This window comes from Pseudophryne corroboree, chromosome 1, assembly GCF_028390025.1.
Source record: "Pseudophryne corroboree isolate aPseCor3 chromosome 1, aPseCor3.hap2, whole genome shotgun sequence".
In the NCBI taxonomy this organism is placed as follows: Eukaryota; Metazoa; Chordata; class Amphibia; order Anura; family Myobatrachidae; genus Pseudophryne; species Pseudophryne corroboree.
In genome coordinates, this window is record NC_086444.1 from 52,341,891 (window position 1) to 52,361,866 (window position 19,976).

Consider the following 19,976-nt stretch of genomic DNA (forward strand, 5'->3'; position numbering starts at 1 on the left):
TGTATGTCCTCGAGTTCTAATACTTCTCTTCCTTTGAAGAATGTTTCCCTCCTGAACTTTGTTAAGACCCTTGATATATTTGAAAGTTTCTATCATGTCCTCCCTTTCCCTTCTCTCCTCCAAACTATACACGTTAAGATCTTTTAGCCTTTCCGGGGAAGTTTTGTGATGTAGGCCATGCACTATTTTAGTTGCCCTTCATTGTACAGTCTCTAATGTATTTATATCCTTCTGGAGATGGTCTCCAGAATTGAACACCGTATTCCAGATGGGGCCGTACCAATGACCTATACAATGGCATTATTACTTCTTTCTGCTGCTGATTCCTCTCCCAGTGCAGTCAAGCATCTGACTAGCCTTCCTCATTGCTTTGTTACATTGCTTACCTGCCCTTAACCCACCTGAAATAGTGACTCCTAGATCCCTTTCTAAACTTTTACTAATCTAATGTAGGTAAATAATATTTGCTGCTGTTTTCAGAAACTGCGGAAGTCAATAGAATAACCTTTTTATTGCATTATAGTGCTGCCATTGTAATTTATTTTGAACCTTTTCATTTCTGCTCACCGTTTGCACTATTGCTGCGAGTTGCATGAACTGCAGGATAATTGGAAAGATTGGTCTAAAAATAGAGGGGATTATCCAAATTAGTGCAGGAGTCAGGTCTGCATGTATCTGGGAGAGTGGTATAGAATATCTGAAGGGGCTGCCCGCTGGTGGGGAAACTCTATTCACACACACACTATGGGCTTAAGGGGTCTATTTACTAAGCCACGGCTGGAGATAAAGTTCCAGCCAACCAGCTCCTAACTGTCATTTTTCAAACTCAGCCTGTAACATGGCAGTTAGGAGCTGATTGGCTGGTACTTTATCTCCGTCTACTTTATCTCTCTCCAAGGCTTAGTAAATAGACCCCTGATTCTGATTTGGGAGCAACATAAGAGAGAGCAAGTAACTGTGCACCTTGGGGATACCATGTGCACTGCAGGTGGGGCAAATTTAAAATGTGCAGAGAATTAGATTTGAGGGGTGTGTCCAAACGGTGATCTAAATAGCAGTGTAACCGTACAGCGCCCAGTAGTTGTGGGCTACGTGCAAAAGCAGACGGTATTTACCCTGCATGCAAAAAAGTATACATGTACATCCCTTGCATTGCAACATGGTTTGTCCATGTGCATCGTTACTTTGTTCCCAAATCAAAATCAGGCCTTATGTACAAAATAGCTTGTGTTTTTGGAGATTGTGTGTTTGGGACAGGGAGCATTGATTCTCCGAATTTGGGAGGTTGATTGTATTATATATTTATTGCAGTTGTACAGTCCCCTTTTTCTAGGGGATCGGTATGAGATCCCGGCATATGGGATCCTGGCGCTTTAAATAACGACACCGGGATCCCAATGTGGAAGAAGCCGACAGAGGTGAGTAAGGGCTGTTCCCCTTTCTCTCCAACCATCCCTACCCACAGCCAGAGCCGGCCCTAACCAATATGATGCCCTAGGCAAAATTTTGGCTGGTGCCCCCTAGCACCGCCGCTAGTTCTGCACGAGATGCCTGGCATGAGTCAGCTGGCAGCTCTGCTAACGTCGGGCACCTTTTGTTTATGAAAATGCATATTATTTGCTTTACTATATGGCTAGGATGCACAAGCAGCTTCTGCTGATTAAAATGATATGCATCATGCCTATATTCTGTGTGCGACTGCAGCTGTATCTGCGTACGAAATGCTACATTACAGTGATTTACAGGAATACACGCAACGTAGCAATTTGTATGCAGATACAGCCGCAGTCACACACAGAATATAGGCATGCAGCATATCATTTTAATCAGCAGAAGCTGCTGGTGCCCCTAAGCATACCAAATGCCCTAGGCATTTTGCCTAGTTTGCCTATGCCTAAGGCCGGCTCTGCCCACAGCCTAACCCTAACCACCTCCTGGAGGTGCCTAAACCCAACCCTGTGTCCCCGCTGCCTAAACCTAACCCTTCCATCTTAGTAAATTTACCCCATATTTTATTACAGAGCATTTTATAAGCTACTGGTTCTACTCTGGTTTCCACCCACACTCCTAAAGCAAGCTGACGGCTAATTGTCGACTGAATGTGTGATTGTTTGTGTGTGTTATTCTGTACAGCGCTGCATAATTATTAAGTGTCGCACTAAAATAAGGGATAATGGTAAAATACTTAGGAAGACATTTACTAAGCAGTGATAAAAGTGGAGAAGTGAGCCAGTGGAGAAGTTGCCCATGGCAACCAATCAGAATTGACGTAACATTTATAATTTGCATACTATAAACATATACAGAGCAGCTGATTGGGTGCTCTGGGCAACTTCTCCACCGGCTCACTTCTCCACTTTTATCACTGCTTAGTAAATGTCCCCCTTAACGGCAAAAAGATTTATTAAAATTGACTCCTCTGTTAGTATGACAAACTCTCGAGGTATGGTGGCATTAATCGGAGTTAATTAGTTTATTTTAGTACTCTTTAGGAAGACCTGACTTGTTAGGAATAGAATACAACCTATTTTTTTCACCCCAGTTTAGGTATATAGGAATTTCTGGAAGACTCCGGAGTTCTCCTGGACCCTGAGACAGTAGGCAGAGCCTTGACGCTGAGATTTATAGCACCCCAATAGAAATTATTTCCCAGTCTGGCACCGTTCTATTTTCAGGCCATGTTACTGCAGGTTAAGAAATGTGTTAGAACGTGTAAATGTTTATTTGCTTTCTTTGGCCTCTTGGCTGCTTTCTCCTGTTCTTCTCGGTGGATGGAGACGGATCTTCTTACTTCTCCTTTTGTGTACAGACTGAAAACACAAAGGGGAGCGGCAGGGGAAATACAAATATTAGGAAAGAAAACCAGTGTGGAGACAGGGCAGGATTCTGAGGCACAGACGATGGCAGATGCAGCGGTGCGATTTCTTTTTCTTCCCCCCCCCAATCTTCTGCATCTGTTGCACTGCGCATGCATCCACATTCCGTATACGCACAGTTGCGAGGTCTCAGAAATTTTTTGAAAATGTATTGGCATTCCTGGGCGGTGACAGGGAGTTGTCTTGTGGGCGTGCGTGTCAGTGTCACGGATAGTGGTTGTACAGAATCGTTCATGTAGGAGGCTGGTGCAGGTTTTTAATGGTGTAACCAGTTGCGTCTAAAAAGCGTTTTAAGGCGCTGAAAGTAGATGTCTTTGTCCTTGTACATTCATACTCACTGATGTACACCAGGGAAGGACTTGTAGCAGTTTTGGCATAAAGTCGCACAGTCCGCGAATTAGTCATAAGTACCACAATAGACAACGGTGGGTTTGTGGACTCCTATAAAACAATAATCCACACCAACCGATCCCTTCCAACACGCATACCTGTGGATTTGGGCAAAATAAGCCTGTTCCAAGCCACCCAAAACGCACACCCTCCTTATTGTTTAACCCCACCAATTTTCACATAAGCCAAGCCACTTATGAGACACACAATTTGGATGTGATCTACTGAAAACAGGGCAGCTGGGAGGTATACCGCCAATTTGTATTGTAATGAAACATGTCTTGTCAAAATGTGCCGGTTTCCTATTGGTTGAAGTAGCCGTTTTTTGGGTTAGTCCCACAATTTTGATGAGAATGTAGAAATGCAGAATACCAATGCTTAACGAGTACATTCAGAACTAGAATCATCCCTGAGGCACGAGGCACACTTGACATCCCCAATGCCTAAAAGCACAATAGTGATTTGCTAACGTGATTTGTGTTGCCATTTTGTTGTCTTAAAAGATCTTCCTACTCCAATTTGTTTAGGCAACAAGTACACGTTAAGCTAGATTTAGGGCTTCTCTCTATTTATCAAGACCACCAGTTGGCGCCGGCTAAATCATGGGGAAGTTGCGCATTTGCTGTGAACAGCGGCTGCACCTGTACGGTTGTGTCTATGATCCCTTCGTGATCAGGACCAGGAAGTGACATAACGAGAGGTCGGTAGATAACGTCCGCCCTTACAGCACCAAAATATTTTCTCAGTTCGTTTGAGGGTATTTTGTTGTATCTATGCACCATTGTCCGCTCGCTGTGCTTCGAGCTCGGTGTCTCGCTCCACTTTGCTCGCCATAGGTTACTACTCCAAATAGTTTGTGACATGGACCCAGGGGCTTATGGGAAAGGTCCTCTCCTCGAAGGGAAACTAGATGCTACTGTACCTGTACCAAAGTCTTTAGTCCGAAGCCATCCCCTTCCTGAGTGGCAGTGATCAGTAAAAGCTTTATTAAGGTGAAGTGATCAGTAAAAGCTTTATTAAGGTGAAGTGTCTTTCTCATTTTACATTTATAATCAAATAACTTTTTTTTTTGTATTTTATTTTTACATTTAATCTGTACTGTAAAATAATGTAATTGTAACAGTATTGCTAAAGAGGGTGAATGAGTATCGCTCATTTGTCCTGGATTTTTTATTTTTTATTTTTGTCAGAAAATGTCTTTTTCAGGGTTATTTATCACTGTAATAATGAGCACAGATGGCAAATCTGTCTTTTTAAGCCAATTTGATAAGTATGGCCCCTATTTTATTGATGGCCGGTAATGGGTCTACTATTACTGGTCTCCATTGATGGTGCCATCCATGTTTTTCTATGCTGGCGGGAAACAATATATGGCTTCAACTATCTATTAGCATTCATGCTGTTGGTCACAGGAACGCGGCATTCCTATCAGGGTTGCGTGTGGCCGCTAAGCAATGCGAACAGAGGTGTGTCTAACCGCCGCAGGCCGGGGAAAAAAGCTTTGGGGTATCTCTGCCATCAGTGTTTAAAAGGAATCAGGGGTTTGTGGGGAAGGGGGGGGGGGGGGGGGGGGGCTGCCGCCAGGCAATGCTGTAGTTCTGGTTCTGATGTCCCCTCGTATAAAGAATACGCCAAGTAGGTATGGCTATTGGATACATTTTTTGCCGCCACCATAACATGCCTAATGATGGAATGTAACCACCGTTGATTTGAAGCATTGATGGATAATGTGGCACGCATGAGAGATTTCTGCTTTGCTCAACGGCACAGGAGGCATCGCCGCCGAGTCAGTGTTTCTCCTGACTCGGCGACGATGGCAACCATGCTATTGAATCGCAAAACCATCACAGTCAGGTTAAAAAAACATCAGTGGTTGCGAGCCACTGGTTACCGATGTCCATCCCTAGGCCCTCATTCCGAGTTGATCGCTCGCTAGCTACTTTTATCAGCCGTGCAAATGCATAGTCGCCGCCCACGGGGGGAGTGTATTTTTGCTTTGCAGGAGTGCGAACGCCTGTGCAGTGCGCAGCAGCAAACACATTTTGTGCACAACAAGACCAGCCCTGGACTTACTTATTCTGTGTGACTATTGCTGCGACGAATGACACGGTAATGACGTCAGATACCCGCCCACAAATGCCCGGCCACGCCTGCGTTTTTCCAAAGACTCCCAGAAAACGGTCAGTTGCCACCCATTTCCTGTCAATCTCCTTGCGTTCGCCAGTGCGACTGAAACCGTCGCTAGAACCTGTGCAAAACCACAAAGGTCTTTGTACCCGTACGCCGCGTATGCGCATTGTGGTCCATACGCATGCGCAGTTTTGCAGTTTTTTTAAATGATCGCTACGCAGCAAACAACGGCAGCTAGCGAACAACTCGGAATGAGGGCCCTAGTGCGAAGCATTCTGCAGTGTGCTATGTAAATGAGGTCTCAAGTAGGTGGACAGTAGGACTGAGATTGCGGGTTGCAACTTGATCCGTGCGGATTTCTGTTTTGTTGGAATGCTTTCTAATCTCTATTGTGATGGATGGATCTCAAAATACATTTCTTTAGGAGTGAAAACCTCATTGGTGTTCTGACATCTCTCTCTCTCCCACCTGAATGGATTCCTTTTTGTTTAGTTTTGTATTATTCCTTTTTTTTTCCGTAGAAAATGACTTTGAATGGTTGGAGAAACAGCCTTTTGTGTGCGGGAGTATCATGGCGCAGTTCTTGTTTTGGCAGAGTCCCCGAAAGCCTTATTATTATTTCATTCTGCACTGATAACCTTCTCAAAGTGTTTCCAGATTACCAGTCTGACGGGACATGTACAATAGATTATAAGGCTCTGAAATTAATATTTAATCTGCTAAATTATTTACATAAGGTTCCAGCCTTTTCATTTTATGAATAGTCGTCTTCAACAACGGCCGAGGAACCCATTGTTCTACCTAAACCAAGTTGTTGTTTTTTTTTTTTTTTTTTCCAGAGTATTGTTTTAGCTGACCAAGGCTATAAAGCTGTACATTTTAGTCTCCTATTTTGTGAGTTTCCTTTTTTAAAACCATTACTGTTAGTTACCACAGATGTGACCGGTACAGGCGGGTCTGCTTATCACATAGCACCAAAAAGTTCTATTTTCCATGGCAGCAAGAAAATGTTTTCCAGGACTATTTATTGATAAAAACGTACAAACTGAATTTTGCATCACTGGCAAGCCGGGAGGCCTTCTGAGCGTGGTCATGCATGGTCACAGGCTAACTGGTTTGGATTCTGATAAAAAAAAAAAAAAATTTAGGCACTGGACAAATAAAAAGCCAAAATATGAAACTGCAATAAAAGAAATCGGAGAATACTGAATTACATTTGCCAATGGCAACATAACCTCACAACACATGTAATAAATAATATATTCATATTGAGCCAAATACAGAAATGTACACCGATCTAATACGTTGTCCGTCAGAAGTATTTTTTAATACATTTAAAAACATGTTTTTCCATTTTTGAATATTAAACTTTTTTTTTTTTTTTTTAACTATTTCTAATAACGAGAGAACATTTTTTATACAGTATATACGGCCTTTGCTGTCCCTATCATACAATCACGGTAGCATAGGTGGGCAGCCAGTGCTACAGGAGATCCCATTGGCGTCCTTTAAATATGTGATAACAAGTTTCTCCAGGATTTGCTTGGGGAAGCCCTTGAGATGTGACTCTCTGATTTGATAAATAGGGAACTTGCATAATAGGGTAAATAGGCCTCTTACTATTTTGGCTTTAGTAATGTGGCCTTATCCCTGATTACTACCAGGAGGTGGCTGGTGTTTAAAGCTGGTCCATTGGTTCACATGGATTTTACCATTTTTTGCCTATTCTTCTGTACCCTGGGAAACTGAACCAGCCTTCCAGATCCCACCAACTTCCCCAGTGGAGTAGGCTGTCTGGGGGCTTGGTGAGGATGTGTGTGGCAATTTGCATCGTCAATGGCCACTTGTGTTGGCACATGGCCCCAGTGGCCTTATTCTTGGTCCCATGATCACCACCCCCAACCTGGATCTATCCTTTCTATAATCTCACAGAGAGGGCCAGATAGACCACAAGTATGAATTCTAAATCTATATGGGTAAATGTTGTAAAATACTTCAGTGCTACATTGTTGTTTTATATGCTTTATTTGTATTAAATACTGCAAGGGAAATTAGATACAACAATTCTCCTTATTATACCACTTGTTTTGTTACGAATGCACAAATAGAATTTAGTGTACACTATTCCCTGTATTGTGATAGACTGCTGTATTTACAATATTAGATAGTCCTAAATAGGTATTATCATATGGAAGGATCTGGAAAGTCGCACAACCACATTTATTTTTGTCAGAATCTATGATCAAATCCACTTGTTTTGATGCTACTTACGGATTTATTTGGCATCTGTACACGGGATATCCAAGTTTGATAAAAGCAGAAATGCTCTGTATGAGCAATCAAAACTATTCATTTCGTAGCCATCGTAGATCCAAAGGGTCGCAGGGCGGGTGGGTCATAGGTTATATAGTCTTTTATTTATGAACACTCATACCAAATGCGGTGTGTGTTTTTGTTTTTATGTTGGCTGGTTGAGTGATGTGGTTTTTTTCTTAAAAAAATAAAATATACACACACACATACATATAAACAATTTTAACATTAATCTACCATTTGTACCAATTTATTAATTAGATTTGGATTAGATGGGTAGAACTTAAAAGCAAGTTGCATAATGAGTCTGATTACCACTTGTGACGATTATGGCTCACCTCAGGAGTAAACAGAAACTGTTTGCGTTGCAATAGGAGCTTAGTACCCAGTGAGAGGACTTGGCCATTCACGGATGTGGCCTAATTGCTCACTGATCTGGTCACATGAATAGTATGATGACCTAATGAGGGAGATGTATGAAACTTTGAAGAGAGAGAAAGTACCTACCACTCTGCTTCTAACTGCCATGTTACAGACTGTAGTTGAAAAATGGCAGTTAAGAGACGATTTGTTGGTCCTTTATCGGTCACCACGACTTGATGCATCTCCCCCCTTCCCCCCCCCCCTCTCCCAATGTGTGGCGGCACTATTATTGAATTACTTTATTCTCACTTCAGGTCTAGTTCCATACAGTTGGCTTTCCACAACACTCACAACATTTAATGGTTTCCCATTCATCCTCTAGCTCTAAACCGGTGAGTGGACAGTATGACATCTTTCACAGGACTCACGCGTGCTCCTTATTACTATAAATATTCCAAACATGGCACATTAATCAAAGCGCCTGTACGAAACAATCCAACACCATCAAGCTGGTTGCCCAGGTCAGTCTGGTGAGAAGGGTCTTCCATGAACTAACCTAATCTAATACCCCTTTTCCAATAAAAACCCAGGGGCGACCTGGGTTTTCCTACAGGTTCCAACCAAGATCAGACCCTATTTACACTGCACATAGAACCCGCGTTATTCCCAGGTCGGCCCCATTTTACACTGAACCCGGGTCTCCCCTACATGTCACTCACACAGTCCTTTCAGGCAGACCTCTGCATGCACAGCCATTTAGCAGCTTTTAAGCATAACCCTGGTTGGATAACCCCGGTTGCGCCATTTACACAGCACTGTTACCCGGATTCTTGCCCAGGTCTGATCCTGGTAGCTACCAGGGCCCGGATTCCTGGGTCACTTGACCCGGGTTATTTTTCAGAGACCCTTTTACACCAAGTCGTGACTCTGGTAGACCCGGCGATAACTCTGGTTGCAGCAGTGGAAAAGGGGTGTAAGAAAGACAGAGGAAGAACGAAGAGGAATTTGCTATGATCACAAGGACCTAGTATGAGCCCAGTGATGGACATGTAGTAGGCTACTATTTTAGCAACGACTTCAGTTTCAATAAAAATGATCACTAATGTCTGCTCCCTCCATTTTTTTTATTTTTTCTAGAAGATTACCGTTGTCATGGATACAGATTATGACACCACATTTGAGGAGGAATCGCAGATGCCAAATGACGATGAGGTTCCGTACAGTGACGATGAAACAGATGAAGAGCTGGAAACACCTGTATCCCTTGAGCCGGAACAAAATAAAATCAATAAAAGAGCAGAACAGGCGCGGGAGCAGGTCCCCAAAGGTAAATGCAAATCAAAGGGAAATTAATTTTTAAGAATAACAAATAAGGAACCTTATAAAAAAAATACCATAGATAAAAATGATAAATTACGTCTCTCATCTTACACGTTTCATTATTCTTTTGGCAGCTTCATCAGAATAATTATAAACAAAATGTATATTAAACATCCCAGGACGCTATCATAACATTTTTAAACAATTTGTTGTAAATGTGTTTGTATTTTTTTTTATGTTAAACAGGTTTTAATAGCAATTCAATATGCATCACATTTTAATTTTATGTTTCTGTATTATTTTTTAATGTGTTTACCGCACCAACAGAATGATGTATTTTTATTTATTTGTCCCCCAAAATTTAAATATTATATAGATTAATTATTTGCAAACTCTTAGAATTGTGTATAAGCTTTAGACATTTATACAAAAGCATAGAACTTATAAAGCAATCCTTTATTTTATTTTTTATTTTTATTTTTTACTGTACTGTACGCTTTAGTCTTGTATTGCCTCGAACTAGATAACCGCATCTATTTGTTGGAGCGGGTTTAAATTAAATGTTTCACAAAGGTACTTGCGCTGTACCTTAGTAGTCAAATAGGCATTTGCTTGCATTACTTAAAGTGACAGCTAAAGATCAAGCTCGCTGCCTAGGTGTCATCCTTGATTCTTAACTGTCCTTTTGTTTCCCACATTTAACTTGTCTCTACATCATGTTACATGCATCTAAAAAACATATCCAAAATACGACCACATCTCACACAAGACACTATAAAAACTCTAATCCATGCTCTCATTATCTCCCGCATTATTGTAATATTCTCCTAACTGGTCTTTCCAAAACGAGACTCTCGCCACTACAATCCCTCCTGAATGCAGCTGCGAGGTTAATCTTCCTCGCTAGACGTTCATTGTCTGCAGATCCGCTCTGTCAGTCCCTCCATTGGTTACTGGTGTTCTACCGTATTCAATATAAAATACTTTTACTCGCACACAAGGCCATTAACCAAACTGCACCAACATACATCTCTTCAGTCATCTCAAAATATCTCCCTACCCGACCTCTACGCTCTGTACAAGATCTACGTCTCTCATCCACACTCATTCGCTCTCATGCACGATTACAGGACTTTCTGCGGGCCGCACACACTCTGTGGAATGTCCTCCCACGTACAATAAGACTCTCCTCTAGTCTCCAAACCTAAGCATTCCCTGAAAATTCACCTCTTCAGGCAGCTTATCACATTCCGGAAACACCCACATAACCTTCATAAGTTTTCCTGTCCAGTTATTACATCCCCTCTGTACGGTCCACACATATTCTCGCATATATTTTCTTTATTCACTTTCCCATCCTCCTGACCCCGGTTCATCATTGCTGTGTGACCATATCATGCAGCTCACCAAGAACCTTTGCAATCCTGTGGACAACTATGCAATAGATATCAATGCCTATTTCCCTATAGATTGTAAGCTTACAAGCAGGGTCTATGCCTATAACCCAGTTCTGTTTTATCACGATTGTTTCCAATTGTAAAACACAATGGAATTTGCTGCCCTATATAAGAAACTGTTATTAAATAAAGAAAGTAATAATATGCAATGATAAGTCTTCCCACTTCGCTAGCGTTAATGCACTTGAGTATGAATTTACTCGGCTTTGCCCGCTCACAGGCCACAAGTCCACCAACCCTGACTTGGTCTTTGCCACACAGATGTTGAAATTGCGCATTCAATCAGAGATGCTCAAACTGGGACAATTCTGGATGAGGGTCACCAAATCAATAAAAATAAAATAAAAAAATATATGAAGAAGTCTCACATTTTGAATTGTTGAGATAAAATTAAACCAGAATGTTTCAATTATGATCTATAGACGATTCTACATTAATCATGTTCAGACCTTTGGGCAGATACAATTTAAGTGAACTCCAAAGCAGTTTACATTTTTTTAAAGTGTTGGTGTGTTCAGTACATATTCCTAAGGGCTACTGAATGGTCTTGAATCCTACCATAATTGTCCTGATTTTTAATTCTATCCTGGGAGGTCTGGGGCAGATGTATTAACCTGGAGAAGGCATAAGGAAGTGATAAACCAGTGATATGTGCAAGGTGAAAAAGGCACCAGCCAATCAGATCCTAACTATTAATTTACATATTGGAGCTGATTGGCTGGTGCCTTTATCATCTTGCACATATCACTGGTTTATCACTTCCTTATGCCTTCTCCATGTTAATACATCTACCCCACTGAGACATAAAGAGCAGTTCAGAAAATGGGCATTGTGTTTTGGGTGAATTAAGAAAGTGGCTGCGAGTGTGTTGTGCTGACTGTGCCTGCCAAGAAGGCATCACCGTGATATCTTCAATGTCATGTTGCTCTGCACCAGGCCAGATTTTAATGGCATGGCCAACCCCCCCACCCCCTTCCCCCATGGCAGCCTCACTGTTTTTTATTTATTTATTTTTAATATACAATAGGGTCGATTCAAATCGGCAACAGATGAATAGCGCCGGGAATTAGCTCCCGACGCTATTCAATTCAGCTCCAGTTAAGTTGGCGATGGCCCGTTCTCGCCGACTAAACAGGTTGTTTTGTCGGGAGAACGGGCATTCTCTGACTTAACTCCCCGACACGAGGCTGATTCCCGACAGAATCAGCCTCGCGCCGGCCCCTCGGCAGCACTTTTGCCGGGTTTCTTCTCTCATCCCCCGGGGATGAGAGAAGAATTCCCGACAATTGAGGGTCACTCGTCGCTGTATTGAATAGCGCCGGGAGCAAACTCCCGGCGCTATTCAACTGTCAGTGAATTGAATCAACCCCAATGACTACAACGTCATGACTGCGTTCCGTAATGCAATTATAATCATTTAATGTCAATACCCAGTAGAAAAAATACTTTTATTAATTTCCCTCTTACACCTTGTTGGCCAAATCCTGATAAATAGATCATGCGATTATTGCCTTTTGCTAATTTATAGCGTCCAATTGTTTTGTCAGGAGATACACGGGCTTACATGTACCAGGCTTTATCTCTAAACTGTACGATGATAGCTTGACAAAACTCTTGAATAATTCACACAAATACCTCCAGACTGGCAGATTGCATTTACTGTAGCTGCTGTTTTTAAATAAGACGATGACGCTGCTCCGACATTAAACAATACTTACATTAGTGACTTGCTGATCTCCTCCTCGTTTCTTTATCTAAAATGCACAGCACAGTACATTGGATCACGAGAAATAGTCAGTGTGGCAACACATTATTCCTAGAAAAAGAATTGTATGCAAATGTGTATACCTGAAGCCGCAGTAAAAGTGGGACACTCTAAAGCTGGGATCGGAGGACGTACAGTATCACTCCGTGTACCCAGCTTAAGGAGCATATACAATAAGCAGCAAGATTTTTCTGGCACAAATGACAGCGGCCAATGCGACTGTTTATTTGTTTTCAATAACACAGGTATGTGCGCTCCCTATTCCCATGCTATCCAATTTAAAAAAGAAAAGAAAAGAAAAATGTGCTGTTATTTTTACGGAAAGAAAAAAAAAACAGTGTGAGGGGAAAAAAGTAATGCAAATCAACCTGTACCACAAAACATAGAAAAGAATATTGGGTAAAAAGTCCTAAAGAAGAATATTTTATGCTTTGCATTTTTTTTTTTAAAGTGAATTTTTTATTTATTTAAATACAATCAAACAAGGTGAAAAGTAGAAGAATGTGATTTGGGGGTAATTTGAGGCCACATTAAAAGAAAAAAAAGCAATTTTACGTTTAAATACTGAAATTAAATTTGGGGTACAAAAGTTTATTTTGGGGTAATTTGAGGCTTTTTTTTTTAATACCAATATGTCTAATTACCCTAATTGGAAACAACCAATTGCCTAATTGGTCATTAGGGGGGTGTCCAAGGGTTCCTGAAGCAAAACCCCAAATTTTTAACTTAAAATAGGGAATTTCCCTGACTTTGCACCTACGCTGAGGCTGTGAGAAATAATCCACATTAATTCCTATTGAAATTAGCGCAATGGCATTTCTCACAGCCTAATAAATAGGAAACTCCTTGTGGCCACTGGAAAAACTCCGCGCTGCGTGAAAAAAATATTGCTCGCAACTGAATATTCCCCTAAGTATGTAATATTTTTGGCTCTTTTACCTTAAAATCTGACACTTGCATATTCGTTGATTTCCCCCCCCCCCAATTAACACATGTTTAAACGAGCCTTATCTGTATTTCGATGAGTATATATGGGTTAGGGAAAACCGGCTTTTGCATGGATAATACAAGTTTTCTTGTGCTAGAAAAACTCTGTGCTCTGGTTACTGTCTACATATTTGGCATATTAGGTTGACAGTCAGAGTAGGCAGGCATGTCGTCACTGAATTGTCGACATGGTATTTTTCATGTGAGCCTATCACTGGTGCCGACATGTCACGTGTCGACATTTTGTCCATGTCAAAATCAAAACACTTTGCATAATGAACGTGGACCTCATGACTGCACACCAATCTAATGCCTCCATAAGAATTGCACTGCAGATCTCATATGTTCCTTAGGGTTCAGGATCCCGACTACCGGGATCTTGACCGGATCCCGGGGGTAATTCTGAGTTGATCGCAGCAGCAAGTTTGTTAGCAGATTGTCAAAACCATGTGCACTGCAGGTGGGGCAGATGTAACATGTGCAGAGAGAGTTACATTTGGGTGGGTTATTTCGTTTCTGTGTGGGGTAAATACTGGCTGCTTTATTTTTACACTGCAATTTAGATTTCAGTTTGAATACACCCCACCCAAATCTAACTCTCTCTGCACATGTTATATCTGTCCCCCCCTGCAGTGCACATGGTTTTGCCCAACTGCTAACAAATTTGCTGCTGCGATCAACTCAGAATTAGGCCCCCCCATTGCTTAAACGGTAGCCAGGCTGGGTCACAATGATAGCCTCTTGTTCTCCCTTCTGTAGTTTCATTTATCAATCTATTATATGATGTTTTACAAACCTAGGTGAAATTTAATGACCACGTAATTGTTATGAAATGATGAATGATCATTAAATAATTAGTTTGCTTTGCACGGAGTACAGTAAGGGCTTTTTTTTTTTTTTTTTTCACAACATAGAAAATAAGTTGAATTCCTTACAGAAGAAGAGTAGTTGTAGTGTGCCATTAGCCTTGCATGCTCACTAACAGACACTGATGTAGTGCTAGTGTGTCTGCATTTAGTAAGTCTGTATTTCCGTCAGGGTGTGTGGTTACCTGCAAGAAAATGGTTAAATCTTTGTTTTTCAGCTGCAGGGTGTGTCCGTAATTCATTGTCTGGTGTGATTACTTGGGAGACTGCTGTGTGTTCTTTCTGTCCTGTTGATTATGCGTAATGTGGGAACAGATCTATTGGTCTAAAGGTGGGTACACACTATTAGATATATCTGCAGATCAATTGATCTGCAGATATATCTATGTACGGATCGGGCAGTGTGCTGTGCATACACACAGCCCGATCTGTCGGGGGACTGGCGTCATGAACTGGGCGGGCGCGCGCGCCCGCCCAGTTCACCTGTCAATCACCGCCGGCCGCCGCATCATGTGTACGGGCGGTCGGACGACCGCCCCGTACACACACTGCGACACGCCAATATATCGTTAGATATATTGGCTGTCGGCTGTGCTGCGCGGCCGACGCGATACGTCTGTGAACGACGGAGTTCACAGACGTATCGCCCGTACACACTGGCCGACGGTCCCGCGATGTATTTCCCATCAGGATGCTGACAGTCGGGATTCCGGAGTCAGCTTTGCGATCTATGTCGGAATCCCAGTATCGGGATTCCAGCAACGGTATTCCAACCGGATCCAAACATGATAATAAAACAGGGATCACTATATGACTGCTACCTGGAGGACTGCATCCAGTCATTAAAATTATAAATTCAGTCGATTAAGCAAGAGTCCGCTTGGTCATTTATAAAACAAGATAAATGATGTGATGACGTCAAGGGACCATGAAAATTGTCTAAGGGGGAGATATATCAAGCCTTGGCAAGAGAAAGTGGAGACAAATAAAATACCAGTCAAGTCAGATTCTGGCAATTTACAGGCTGTGCTAGAAAAAAAATGTCAGAAGCCGATTGATTGGTACTGTATCTCTCTCCACTTTATCTCTTCCTAAGCTTGATATATCTTCCCCAAAGTCTGTGTCAGCTTCAATTCTGATGCAACTTATATTTGACAATGACCCAAGAAGGACACACTGCTGCTCAGCGAGGTTCCTTATCCTGCTGAGGTGCTGGCACAGTACTGAGGAAGCGAGACAGCCAGAATGGGAGCTCAAGCCGTGCAGAACGTTTACAGAGTCAGGGCAGAAGCCGGCTTCTCGGACAGGAGTACAATAACTCTCCAGGTTAGCAGCTACTCCTAGGAAGAGAGAGAGATATAGATGTGTCTCCTACCTCTACTAAGGACCCTCTGCGGCCCTCCAGCTGTTGTGAAACTACATATCACAGCATGCCCCGACAGAGTTTTGCTGTCAGAGAATGCTAAAGCTGTGTCAGGGCATGCTGGGATGTGTAGTTTCTCAACAGCTGGAGGGCTGAAGTTTGGACATGCCTGGCTTAAGGCCCGTACACACTGGTCGATGTATCGGCCGATACATCGACCAGTGTGTACGGGCCTTAAGCCAGGCATGTCCAAACTTCAGCCCTCCAGCTGTTGAGAAACTACACATCCCAGCATGCCCTGACACAGCTTTAGCATTCTCTGACAGCAAAACTCTGTCGGGGCATGCTGTGATATGTAGTTTCACAACAGCTGGAGGGCCGCAGAGGGTCCTTAGTAGAGGTAGGAGACACATCTGTATCTCTCTCTTCCTAGGAGTAGCTGCTAACCTGGAGAGTTATTGTACTCCTGTCCGAGAAGCCGGCTTCTGCCCTGACTCTGTAAACGTTCTGCACGGCTTGAGCTCCCATTCTGGCTGTCTCGCTTCCTCAGTACTGTGCCAGCACCTCAGCAGGATAAGGAACCTCGCTGAGCAGCAGTGTGTCCTTCTTGGGTCATTGTCAAATATAAGTTGCATCAGAATTGAAGCTGACACAGACTTTGGGGAAGATATATCAAGCTTTGGAAGAGATAAAGTGGAGAGAGATACAGTACCAATCAATCGGCTTCTGCCATTTTTTTTCTAGCACAGCCTGTAAATTGCCAGAATCTGACTTGACTGGTATTTTATTTGTCTCCACTTTCTCTTGCCAAGGCTTGATATATCTCCCCCTTAGACAATTTTCATGGTCCCTTGACGTCATCACATCATTTATCTTGTTTTATAAATGACCAAGCGGACTCTTGCTTAATCGACTGAATTTATAATTTTAATGATTGGATGCAGTCATATGGTGATCCCTGTTTTATTATCATGTTTGGATCCGGTTGGAATACCGTTGCTGGAATCCCGATACTGGGATTCCGACATAGATCGCAAAGCTGACTCCGGAATCCCGACTGTCAGCATCCTGATGGTAAGTATGAAGGGGAGGGTTAGGGTTATGCATTTAGCGGGGTGGGTAAGGGTTAGGCTACAGGTTACGGTGGGAGAGGGGGGGGTTATTATACTTACCTAGCAGGTGTCGGGGTTCTGTGCTTCTGGATGCTGCTGAAGCGCCGGGATCCCAATACCATCCCAATCTGTGTATGGTTCAGTCTGCTAACCCGTATTTAGGGCATGGTGATGTGATTAGTGGGACAAATCTTGTTCTTCAGTGAATTTTCCCATTTTAAGTCCATCTTACAGAATGAAAGTACTAAGCCTTAACACTTAGTGCATAAAACACTAAGTGGATGTATATTGCACATCAGAGACCTCAAACCCACAGGGATGAAGAGAAAATAAATGCCTGACTGTTTGTAACACTGTTTATCATTAACTCCAGTTTATATAGTGAAGGCGTGAAGATTCTACTGACTTTCTTTTGACATTGGTTGAATTTAGGATTCCTGTCTTCTCATTTTAGAGTGTAACTGGCAAGTAAAAGCCAATGACCGAAACTTCTACGACCAACCCGAATTCCAGAAAAAGTCATTTCTTTGTTTAAAGAAAAACAAATACTCGGTATGTATTTATAATTCTATGACTACATTGTAACTTTTTTTTTTCCTCTTTCATCCACTAGGGGACACTGGATTTTTTTTATTTTTTAGTGCCTCAATATTAAGGTCCTATTTGTTGTTCATTTCTGTGTTGCGGGGTTCTATACAAGTCCACACCTTGTCACAAACTAGCTGCTTAAAAAAAAATATACTAAGAACTTAGCTTTTTCTTATAATTTTTGCGGTATTAATGCCATCCATCGTGACACAGCCTGCGTATATATTTTTTTACACTGCAGCATTTATCATTGGTTTTTCATATGCAGGTGATATTGTGGATATCTCCTACATTACCTGTGCTTCACAAATACAAATCGTATGTGTTGGTAAATAGGCCCCTAACTGTAAAATATGTTTGACTTTTTTTCTATTCTTTTTAAATTTTTTAATAAACTTTTTTTTATTATTTTTTTTAGACCTTGTACACAGTATAGAGTGAAATGCAAGTAATTGTGTGACACTGGTTTCCACTATAACTTAATTAACCAAGTCGCGTGTTGATTGTACAATGATTGATCACTTTATTCAAAGTACCAGCCAGCTTCCTCACTGCCATGTTACAGGATGTGTTTGAAAAATGACAGTTAGGAGATGGTTGGTTGGTACTTTATCTCTCTCCACTTTATTACTTTTTAATGCTTAATATATTTGGGCCTTAGACCTTAACATATGAACCCTGGAAACTTGTCAATTTAGAAGGTTTTCACACCTATAAAAATGTGCGTGTTTTATAGAGATTCTTTTGTTATGATTTAGCATGCCTTGGTCTTGCAAAGTATGGTTTCCGACTTTATAGAATTAATAAAATAGGAGCACTTCCGAGTGTTTAGTCCAGAGGTTCTCAAACGCGATTCTCAAGACACCCCAACGGTCCAGGCTTTAGGTATGTCCATGGCTCGGCACCGATGGTTAAATCAAATTGACTGAGGTGCCAATTAAGTCACCTGTTGCCAAACATGGATAAAATAAAACCCTGGACCATTGGGGTGCTTTGAGGACCGCGTTTGAGAACCTCTGATTTAGTCTGAAGAAGAGATTCAACTAGCTGCAGGTTGTACTGCGCATCCTCTGCCCCCGGAGCTATTCCATTAGTGGCCCACGATCAACCCGCAACTAGCCCAGAGGCTGCACTTAGGGGGTCATTCCGAGTTGTTCGCTCGTTATTTTTTTGTCGCAACGGAGCGAATAGTCGCTAATGCGCATGCGCAATGTCCGCACTGCGACAAGTAAATTTGCTATGCAGTTAGGAATTTTACTCACGGCATTACGAGGTTTTTTCTTCGTTCTGGTGATCGTAATGTGATTGACAGGAAGTGGGTGTTTCTGGGCGGAAACTGGCCGTTTTATGGGTGTGTGTGAATAAACGCTACCGTTTCTGGGAAAAACGCGGGAGTGGCTGGAGAAACGGAGGAGTGTCTGGGCGAACGCTGGGTGTGTTTGTGACGTCAAACCAGGAACGACAAGCACTGAACTGATCGCAGATGCCGAGTAAGTGTGGAGCTACTCAGAAACTGCTAAGAAATGTCTATTCGCAATTCTGCTAATCTTTCGTTCGCAATTTTGATAAGCTAAGATTCACTCCCAGTAGGCGGCGGCTTAGCGTGTGCAAAGCTGCTAAAAACAGCTTGCGAGCGAACAACCCGGAATGACCCCCTTAATGCAGAGTTTTTCTTGCACCTTTGGTGCTACCTCGTTATGTTGTGGGTTGATCAGTGGTTTTTGCTTGAATAGTCCCTGGCACTTTACCTGGGAACAGAGGCCGCACGGTTCAGCACGCGGCTAATTGAATCTAAGTAAGGGTTATCTTTACTGAAACGTCTGAACAGGAAAACATGGAGGTACAAATCCGATTCCAGCGATCATTTTCTAGACCTGTGATGGGCAATTTTATACACCTCATGGGCCACCTTTCAAAGGGCAACATTTTATTCTTAACCTCAGTAATAAATGAGAAAAATACATGTTATCACAGAAAGATTCCTTTTTCTGTAATAGTCTATCATTAGGTAATTTTACACAAGTGTCACTACCTATAACAATCAAATTTGGAAGCAGGAAGGAACACAGGAGATGTAGGTGTGAGCTTGGAGGGCCGCATGTGGCCTAGGGCTACCTTGTTGACCAGCACTGTTCTAGACTTCACTAGATATGTCATAGCTAAGCTCTGATTGGTTGCTGTAGGCAACACTTCAACTTTTTCCCCCAGAAGTTTTTCTACCCCCTAAGTCTGTCACATAAGCTAAGTTTCTCTTCATACCTACCTGCTGTCTAATTCCAATACAAACCTGTTCTTTCACCAGGGCAATGCCATCAAGACGTACAAGTATAACCCGGTCACCTTCCTGCCGCTGAACCTGTTCGAACAATTTAAAAGAGCCGCCAACGCTTATTTCCTGGTCCTCCTCATCCTTCAGGTAAGGGCATGACCTTCTGGTGATGGTATC

At 42.2% G+C, this 19,976-nt stretch overlaps 1 protein-coding gene across 1 annotated transcript in view; it reads left to right on the top strand.

Moving 5' to 3' along the window:
* Positions 1 to 19,976, top strand: part of LOC135055485 (phospholipid-transporting ATPase IC-like) — a 119,526-nt gene that overhangs the window by 35,645 nt on the left and 63,905 nt on the right. The window contains exons 2-4 of the mRNA XM_063959615.1: positions 9,210 to 9,399; positions 17,397 to 17,494; positions 19,833 to 19,946. Of these exons, the coding sequence (XP_063815685.1) occupies positions 9,225 to 9,399; positions 17,397 to 17,494; positions 19,833 to 19,946 (387 nt within the window). The 5' untranslated portion in view covers positions 9,210 to 9,224. The remainder of the gene's footprint in view (positions 1 to 9,209; positions 9,400 to 17,396; positions 17,495 to 19,832; positions 19,947 to 19,976) is intronic.